Source organism: Aquila chrysaetos, chromosome 22, assembly GCF_900496995.4.
Source record: "Aquila chrysaetos chrysaetos chromosome 22, bAquChr1.4, whole genome shotgun sequence".
Classification (NCBI taxonomy): Eukaryota; Metazoa; Chordata; class Aves; order Accipitriformes; family Accipitridae; genus Aquila; species Aquila chrysaetos.
This window is the reverse complement of record NC_044025.1, coordinates 8,357,660-8,367,741: the sequence shown is the minus strand read 5'-3', so window position 1 is coordinate 8,367,741 and position 10,082 is coordinate 8,357,660. Positions and strand designations below refer to the sequence as shown.

Sequence of the window (10,082 nt, the reverse complement as noted above, 5' to 3'; positions counted from 1 at the left end):
ATTCTAAAAAGTGTGCTCCTCTTGCACATTCTGTGAATGAAATTAGAATGCTTTTGCTAATATTTTGCCAAGACTTCTTTTTCCTTTCATTTGAAAAGGACATTATTCCAAGAGGAGGCGTAAGGTAAGCCACAGAACACAGATCTCCTAGCAGTGAATAAAGTGATCCAATGGAGTCAGAAAAAGAAATAAAAAACCTTTAAAATGTGTTTATGTATTTATTACGAATGGAAGCATATTTGCAAAAATGGGCATTAGTGGCGTTTATATGCTAAATGCAGTTTTAGTGTTCTGAGCGATGCACACAAAAGCCTCAAACATGTCAGTAAATGGTTCTGAGTATCAACAAACATACTGAGCTATACTAGCTCATGATGAATTCACAGAGATCACATCTTTGGTGTATTCATAGAGCACCAAAGCCTCTCAGGAATCTGGGTTCACAGCTGTTGAAAGGCAGAGCCAGAGCTCTGGCTGTGTGCGACCAGCCCATCTATGTGGATTATATGATGCTACTGCCCATGACAACAGGGAAAGGGATTCAATGACAGAGGATATCCTGTATTTTTAATCACATTCTTATATTCTTTTGGTTTTGTAGCATCACAGTCTCTCTTAGACACAAAACTTGAGCACAGAACCCCAGTGTTGGACTTCATCTAGTCTTACTGTTGAATACATGGTTCTCCTAGTTTCATGCAAATACTTACTTTCCATTGCTTGATAGTTAAATACATTTGCTTAGAAGCTAGTAATGCAAATGTGGTTTATGCAACAAAATTTTATGAAAACAATTAATTTGCTTTGGTCTAGTTATTCGTTTCTCTGTATTACCATGAGGACAGAAAATTGACCCAACTGCTTTATTTACAGAGTTGCTAAATGACATAGGTGCTACGTCATTCATTGGCTTTATAAGAAGTAGTAAGGTCACAGGAAAAGCTGGAGCAGCCTGAGCTTGTTTTCCTTTAAGGCTGACTACGTTAACACACTTAGTGAACGAGGGGACAATAATGATCCAGTCAGTACTTATCAGGACAAAATTAGTAACGATATACAATCCCAGTGGTTTAAAAGTAAGGAGCTCCGATTCTAACAAAAGTCCTAGTAATGCCCTGGTTTAAAGTCCGAGGGAAATCTGTGTATGTAACTCTCCAAAACAGCTTAGTATTAAAAAAAAAAAAAAAAATCCAAAAACCTGAACCAGTACCAACTTTTACAGTTCAATGTTCGTATATTAACATGTTTAGATAGTCAAACCCTCTATACAGTTTTGAAGGACTGATCATGAGGAAATCTGTTGAGAAAGGTCAAAAAACCCAGCAAATTGAAAACTGTAGGGTTTGTTTGTTTTTTGGTTGGGGTTTTTTTTTTTCAAAGTTCTAATGATGCAGAAGCTGCATAATAATCTCCCTGTGAACCATAAACATAATAAAAGCTGAGGCCATTTCTAACATAATCTCTATCAGCAAGATGCCAGCGCTTTTCCAGATTTCCTAACGGGTCCCTGCTAATTCCATGCCAAAACTAGCAGTGGATTTCTTCCTTTTAATCTCCCCTAATGCCTTATTCGATTATTGTCACTGCTCTCCGACCGCGCACCGTCCCTTCAAACCCTAATTCCTCCCCTGGAACAGTCGGATGAGGCTGAACGGCGGTGGCGAATCCAAAGGACACCCAGGGCCACAGACAGCCCCCGCCTCCCCACCGCGGGCAGAGGGCTGCCGAGGACCACGGGGAAGGGGGTGAGCCGGCCGGACTCTCCGATATCCTCACCCGGCGGAGCCCCTGGCCAAGAGGGGAAGGAAGGATGAGCACCGACGCTCGCTCCAGTTGACGGGTCTGAGGGCACCTGCGCGTCCTCGCACGTACCTGAGGCATGGCTCTGCTCATCGCCTGGGCATGCATCGCCGTGAGGTGAGTGAGCTCGCCCCCCCCGGCCCCCAGCCCCACCGGCCCCCAAAGGCTCCCTCGAGCCCCGCCGCAGCCCGGAGGAGCCGGCGAGGGGGGGCCGGGCCCTCTTCCCTCCTCCGCTCTCCCCTGGGGGCCGGTTCCGCCACAGGCGCGAGTCCGGCGGGAGGGCTGAGGCGAGGGGACGCGGGCGCGAGTCCGGCGGGAGGGCTGAGGCGAGGGGACGGCGGCGCGAGGGCTGAGGCGAGGGGGCTGACGGCGGGACCCGCATCTCCTCGCAGCATAGAGAAGGCGCTGGGGGGCCAGGGCGACGGGGGGGACCTCTACTCGGAAAACATCACTCGGATCCTCGACAAGCTGTTGGACGGCTACGACAACAGGCTCCGACCGGGATTTGGAGGTAGAGGGAAACTCCCGTCCCCTCGGGGAGCCTGAGAGCACGCGGCTCGGTGAGGGAAGGCGAGCGGGAGCTCTCTGGCTCCCGGTGGAGGGGCTCGCCCCGGCGGGCGCGGGGAGGAGGGTCCCGCCCCGGACGCGGCGGGAGGGAGGCGGTGAAACCCAAGAGGCGGACGGCGGAGGAGGGAAGTTTCCCGTGCCCGCCAGCCCCCAGCCCGCCGGCTCTTGCGGGGCGGCCCCGGTGCTGCGCTCGCACCGCGGCCCCGAGGGGCCCCGCCGGCCCTGAGCCCGTTCCGCTCCCAGCTCGTCTCCGTGTCCCGCAGGCGCCGTGACAGAAGTCAAAACGGACATCTACGTGACCAGCTTTGGGCCGGTGTCCGACGTGGAGATGGTAAGGGCCCAGCTTGCCACCCCTGCTCTGCTTTCCTGGGATTCATTACGGTGGCATCCGAGTTGACCGTCATTAAAGCAGATTACGAGGCTTAATCTTTTTGACAATCTCTAGGGCCCAGCAGAGCTGTTTGGCTGGAGCTGCATATAGCTATTTCCCCAGCAGAGTCAGCCAGGGCAGCCCCTGGCCCAGGGCAGCCCCTGGCCCAGGCCCGAGGCTGGGCACAGAGGGCAGTGCTAGCCTGGGGTGAGGGCACGGATGGGAGGTTAAAGATGCCTCTTTAACTTCGTTAAGAGGATTGTAAGCATCAGTGGCCCAACACATAGGTTTGCAGGAAGGCTGCGTGGTAGGAGACAACCTAATGAGCAGCTGCAGGGGAACTGTGCCATTTATGAGACAGCTACCCCTTGTCGTGCTGGGTGCCCCCAAATTCGGGTAGCTGCGGACTTGGGTGAACTCCATCAGTTACAGCAGCCGCCCCAGGAAGATATTAAGCCATCAGAGTGAGGATAGCATTGCTGTTCTCATTCTGGAAATTGACTTTGATCGCTATTTTTGCCTTGATACACTTCCTCCAATACCTGCTCACCTGAGCCTGCAGTCCAGTTTGCAGGCAAGGAGCTGTGGGCCCCAAGATACAACCGAAAGTTTTTCTGCCTCTCTTCATCAGTCAATCTAAGATAAGGCATAACCTTGCCTTCTTACAGAATTTGCCTCCAGTCAAGGTTTATCTCCATTTCCTAAGCAACTTGTGTAGAGAAATCATTCTGAAGGTTTGTGAGAATATTACTAAGAATCCTTAAGAAAAATAACTTACATTAATATTAACTTGACACCATAATCCTACTGTGATGTGACTCACTCACATCAGTCCTTTCTTTGTGAATATCCAAAGTAAGCTGCAAAAGAGGCACTGAGCATGTCTTTTTGTTCCTGGCAATTAAACATTGATAGTTTGTTTTTGCACTTTGAAAGGATGCTAAATTAGACATTTGTATTCCCTTAGACCTCAGTCACTTTGAATTAAATTATTATTTCTGAGAGGGCAATGAGATTTTTTGCCTTACTTATATAAAATTCTGTGTTCACTGATTAATTTGTAACTATTCTTTAAATAATAAGAAAATAGAATATGTTTTCATAGACTGCTTTTTTTTTTTAGTAACTACTTAATGGTAATAGGATTAAGTGTTTAAGCAGTAAATGAAATGCCATTCACATGTGCGTTAGGTGCTTTCATGGAGTCACTGTTTATACAACAACTTGGGACTGCTGCCTTCCCCCATAAATCAACCACCTATTTATTTTCCATAGGAGTACACAATGGATGTCTTCTTTCGGCAGACATGGACTGATGAGAGGTTGAAGTTTAGTGGGCCAACTGAAATTTTGAGATTGAACAATTTAATGGTCAGTAAAATTTGGACACCAGATACATTTTTTAGAAATGGGAAAAAATCAATTGCTCATAATATGACAACTCCTAACAAACTTTTCAGAATTATGCAGAATGGAACTATTCTTTACACAATGAGGTGAGAGCCTATTCTTCTGCTTTTGGCTGACCTTTATTTTTGATTCTTTCAGCAGTGTTCCTGCCTACCATTTTTTTTCATTGTCATCTACTATAATGTATTCTAGACTAACCATTAATGCTGATTGTCCTATGCGGTTGGTGAACTTCCCCATGGATGGACATGCTTGTCCATTGAAGTTTGGAAGCTGTAAGTTTTTCTGTATCTTTCAGTTTTTTATAGTAATACATTTGGTCTACATGTATGTGAGAAGATCAGAAGTGAGATCCTAGGACACTACTTAATGACATAGCTGAAATTTATATTTTTTACACTAGAATCTTACTTTCTCCTCTGAGACTCAGACCATTCATAAGGACACGGATTTATTCACTGAAGGGTGACAGTTGAAGCATATTTTATTGTTTATTATTCTTACACATCTAGTAGTCAAAGTGGGTCCTTCAACAAGTCATAAAAGCTGTGGTACATTTACTATATTACTTCTAGTTTTGCAAATATTTAGTTGATCTGTGGTAATCCATTTTGAAAATATTTAGGTGATATGTGGTAATCAATGTACATGTTTTATAGCAAGTTCAGAAACAAAAGCTAGTGCCTAACAGGTCCCAACTCAACCATTCTCTTATTGTTGGTTTTTTTTGCATTTTGTCATTAATGAGGTTAGGAACTTGCTGGAGCAGGATGCATGTTTCTGTGGGTATTTGTGCCACAAAAGGGATCATGCTACTTATTTTTTCAATTGCTTATAAATTACATAATTAATAATAGTAACTTTTCCCTCTGTAACTCAGATGCTTATCCAAAAAGTGAAATAATTTATACATGGAAAAAAGGACCCCTGCATTCAGTAGAAGTACCACAGGAGTCTTCCAGTCTCCTCCAGTATGACCTCATAGGACAAACTGTATCTAGTGAAACAATTAAATCTAACACAGGTAAGATGTAGTAGCCATGTGGGAACTATTGACATTATCAAACACATCTTTAAAATAAATTACAGGGTTTTTTATATAGAACCAAATTAGTTTAATTATCTTTTGCCATTTTAAAATCTAAAATCCTTGGAAAGAATCTAACCATTGTCTCTTAAAAGATAGCTTTTCAATACAGTCCCTTTAAGCATACAATTTTTCATGCAATTCTTAAGAATGCACCCTGTCTCCCTGCCCCAGTAAAAACAATACATAAAATGAATATTATTCTCCTCTGTTTCCATAAGGTCACTTTACCTATTTTTAATCAGCTTATTTTTATTACGCACTAGGAGGCCTGTAAGTGCTTTCGTCAGAACATAGCAAGTTGGGTTTAAGCGAATATGTTTACTCATATGTTGCCAAAATAATGCTGACGTACTTGTCTCTTAACAGGTGAATACGTAATAATGACAGTTTATTTCCACTTGCAAAGGAAGATGGGCTACTTCATGATACAGATATATACTCCATGCATTATGACAGTCATTCTTTCTCAGGTGTCTTTCTGGATTAACAAGGAGTCTGTTCCAGCCAGAACAGTTTTTGGTATGCTGCATTACGGTCTTTGAACAGCTCAGCATCACATATACCATTCATTCATTACTTTCATTGCTTGTTTGTTTTAGGTGAATATTCACTTCAGCTGCTCTATTTCCATCTTCAAAGGAAAATAGGCTACTATCTCATTCAGACATACATTCCATGCATCATGACTGTAGTCCTGTCTCAAGTTGTGTTTTGGATCAACAAAGAATCTGTTCCAGCAAGAACCGTGGCTGGTATTCATGTTTTGTTCTTTTATCATTTACTTCATTCACTGTATTGAATCCATTGCATCAAACAGCTACTGTAATCCAGTGGGGATTGGAAAAGACAGCTAGTAGGTTTCAGTGAACAAATATAAATACTAAAATTAAAGGAAGTAATATTCAATCTGCCCATGTGAGTCAAAATTCTTTACTCAGAATGTTTGGTTAGCCAGACTTGTTTGTGATGTTTTTATTCCCCTGAGTATTTTGTTGTATGCAGGAAGGGACAGTTTCAGAGTAAATGTCAGCCTCTCCATTTTTTAAAGAGGAATTTTTCAATTGATTTATTCTTTTGTGAAACCAACCTGAGTTAAAGCTTTAAAAAAAAAATCATATGGGATGGAATTAATCTCATCTGACATAAGGTACCTTACCTAGCACTCATTCTGAAGTGCTCTCTTCCCCTTGTCTACAAAGGTACCTAAACAACTAGCAAGGACTTTAGATGGATAAAGTTAGGTGAGATGAATCCTGTCCCTAGCACATGTCGGAGTTATAATGTGAAAGGTGTGTCCATATTGCACGGCAGGGCCCTTTTTTCTTTCCAGTGGTTTGTATTAATGCTCCCAAAGCTGTGAGTTTTGTCTCCTTAATTTTTAGTGTGTGCTCTGCTATTAAAATTGACACACACCTCCTGCTTCAATATTGATAAGCTCTGAAACTGCACTCATTGTTAAGGGGTAAATTTGCACTGAATTGTTGTTTCTAGAAAAACAATCATAAAAATACTAAGTAAAAATAATAAAACTTGTCAAAAACTTCATGAATCCACTACCCATACATACATGTTTTGCAATCCTATCTATCTTCTCTTATCCCAGTATTTCTATAAAAAAATTCCCTTTGTGAGACTTGTCTTCAGTAACAGAAAGGCAGTTATGTGTTCCCTAAGCATAAACGCTGCAAGTCTCATAATTCAAACTGAGTCTATAATTGTAGTTAGCAGGCTACAGAATTTGTATGATTTGATTTCAGTCACTTGGCATTTCCTACCTGCATGGAATGGTATTCATAAAAGCGTTGCAAACTTTTAGGAGTGCTAAGTGAACACAACTTCCTCAGGTGCCTCTGAAGGAAGATTGACACTTTTGTTCTTGAAATCCCCGTTGGGAATTGGGATACAGTTTGGCATCATTAAGCACTTACAAGTATTATTTTCTGGCAATTGGGATTTATTTAAGTGCTTAAAAATATTAAAATATCAGGCAATAGATTTTCAAGGATGTTTATTGCAATTGAAGCATAAAATATATATAGGAAGTTTGTATACCAAATATGATGCTACCTGATTTGGTTTTATGTTGCGTCTCTGGACTATACAGTTATATCCTCTACATTTGGAGTAAAACATATTTGCTACCTAGTGGGCAGTGGAAGTCAATTCTACATGCTTGAAGTAATGTGCAAGTAAGTCTTTAGCTGATTCAGTAATAATTACATAGAGATCCAAACCCTGGAGTAAATACAGAACTAGAAACAGAAAATATTTTATGAAAATAGTAAAATAGACACTTTTCTCAGTATTGTGGAAAATTAGTCATGTTGGTGTTTTAAAAGAATATTTCAATCCTTATTCCATTCTTACTTCTCCCAGGCACAGCCTGAATTTATAGTCCTTACTAATTCAAAATCCCATGGATTCTGAATACCTTCATCTAAGGAAAAGAGGGCAAAGTCCTTATGACAAAAAAACCTTTCAGGCCCCAATAAAAAAGAAAAGGTTTAAAATGGAGAAGGTTTAAAATGGAGAAGTAAGTCTCCTTTATGCATCATATTGCAAATACTTGAATTATAAATTTTCGCTTATACTTTGAAGTTCTCAAACTGTAAGTTTGCAAGAAGAGAAATTAATAGTGGAAGAATAACAATGGTGTGCCCAAAACAGCTTCTCAGAACAAATTCATTTAGCTACTCTATTTACCTCCAATATGGATGCCAGTTATCCTTTGCAGGTAATAATACAATAAATACACTGAACATTTTGCAAAGATAAATTAATGGTCATAAGCACCTATTCTTTACAGACCTGCAAGTGAAAAAGGGGAGACAGAAATACTTGAAGAGGCGCTCTTGCGTTCTTTATAATTGTCATTGGAAAGAACAGCAGATTGCTAGTATGAATTCCTTATTTTATGTGGAGCTATGTATGTAGATATGCATATACATATATATGTATATATGTGTGAAGTTTTATGAAGCATGGCATTATCAGAAATTACTTTGAATAAGAAACATCGTTATTGGAGGCCTAATTTTAAGTATGCTCTGAATCCATATAGCAATGGCTATTATTTCACATTTTTATGTGCCTTTATCTAATCTTTTATTTCTGGCAAAATGTTCATCAGTTATTTTGCAGAAAGATAGTAGTCAGCTTCTACCTTCCTAGCAGGTCACCCTGGGAATTATAAATTAATATCTAGTCATTAAACTTTATTTATAATAAAATCTCAGATAGGGAAAGGTGTTTAGGTTTTTTTTGTTGTTTCATTTTTAATAAGAAAAGATAACATATTTCAGTCTTTCCATTATGTAACAAATTCTTGAAAAATTACCAAGAAGTGTTCAAAGTAGAAAGACAAGGGTAAACAATCATCAGTTACACAGTTTACCAACTGTAATTTGGCATTCAGTTTGATAAAGTAGTTTTCCACAGTGCAGAGCATTTCATCAATATTCACTCCACACTGAGAGAAGTCTTATCTATATCTGTAATAGAATAGGAGTCTTATTCCTAAGTTTAAATTCCTGCTGCAGTAAGTTTTTATTCAGACACAGAATATATCATTTTTATTACTAACTAGCACATGGACAGATTCTAATCTAATCACACATCATACTGAAAAGTTCATTCTGGACCTTTGAAATTGAAATATATCTCAGCATATTTGTATTCATATTATAAAATGAGTCTGGCATGTTTGGGGGAAGTAGAGATCCTACATACTTTTATACCATCTCCTATTTGCATTTCATTAAAACATGTTAAGTAATGACATTGGGACGTAGTTAACCTCAGACAGCTGGCAAGCTACATCATGTGAAAGAGTTGCAAAAAAACTCTGAAAATAATCAAGTCACCCTGTCTTGGTGCTGCAGTATGCAATGACACTGCATCCTTTCCACTGAGCATCATTCATAGCATATTGATTCATCATCATGACATTATAACATCTTTTACTTTCCCACCTACCCTTTCCCAACTGGAGAAAAAAGCAGAAAAGGGTATTCTCCACCTTACTGTCTTTAAATACCTGCAGTTTTCACATTCTAGCAGGCATAGTTACAAGTAAACATGAGTCACAGAGGCTTTTATGTTAATGAATGAGTTTGTGCTTGCACTTTTTGCTTGTATCAGGCAGCAGTGGGAAGTAGGTATATTTCCTACATTGTTAACGCTATACAGTCCAAACCAGAAAAAATAAATTAATGAATTCACATGAAGAACACTATGGAGCCCATAAGCTACATGACCAGATTTGTTATGTGAAAATACATAAGCAGCTCTTGAGAAGTAGCTTTTCTGTCCTTCCATATTTGTAACTATGAGCCCTTTCAAGTCAAGATACTGTTAGTGAATCTTAAAGACTGTATCCAGTGATTAAAGTCAACAGCACAGAGGACCAAACTCTTATTACTTGAAATATTTGGATTATAGCCTACCACTGATTTTAATGCACAGTTTCGTTGATTCAGTGAGGGTACTGTAAGCCATGATCTGGCTTGTGCAACAACAGGAGAAAGAGAGGATCACTGTTTGGAAATGACAGTATGTTAATCTAGATTTCTGCCAAACATTCCACATACTAACCCCTCAAGTAAAGTGTCTCTCATGGTTTCAGCCTGAATTTTGTTTTACCCATGTTTATCACAAGTCTAAGAAGCTGCACCATGTGGTATGTAGTTATCTTAACTTTCACTCTGCTCAATGTATTAAGGAAGTTTGTTCAGAGCTTTTAGATGCTGAAGCCAGTATACATGAATTAAAGAATACAGAAGACTCGGCAGTCTTGTTGGTTAGCTGGTACACAGGATGACAGCTAAAACCAAAAAGGAGTTGTTT

At 40.3% G+C, this 10,082-nt stretch overlaps 1 protein-coding gene across 6 annotated transcripts in view; it reads left to right on the top strand.

Moving 5' to 3' along the window:
• Positions 1–1,589: 1,589 nt before the first annotated feature.
• GABRA6 (gamma-aminobutyric acid type A receptor subunit alpha6) overlaps positions 1,590–10,082 on the top strand; it is a 35,068-nt gene continuing 26,575 nt past the window's right edge. Inside the window, exons 1-8 of one of the 6 annotated variants that reach the window (XM_029998185.1) lie at positions 1,590–1,917; positions 2,193–2,311; positions 2,631–2,698; positions 4,013–4,233; positions 4,340–4,422; positions 5,028–5,171; positions 5,604–5,756; positions 5,837–5,989. In XM_029998185.1, coding sequence (XP_029854045.1) covers positions 1,880–1,917; positions 2,193–2,311; positions 2,631–2,698; positions 4,013–4,233; positions 4,340–4,422; positions 5,028–5,171; positions 5,604–5,756; positions 5,837–5,989 — 979 coding nt within the window. In that variant the 5' untranslated portion in view covers positions 1,590–1,879. Of the gene's footprint in view, positions 1,918–2,192; positions 2,312–2,630; positions 2,699–4,012; positions 4,234–4,339; positions 4,423–5,027; positions 5,172–5,603; positions 5,757–5,836; positions 5,990–10,082 lie in introns of those variants that run through there. The other 5 variants (XM_041119226.1, XM_029998181.1, XM_029998184.2 and 2 more) reach the window with 5 other exon arrangements.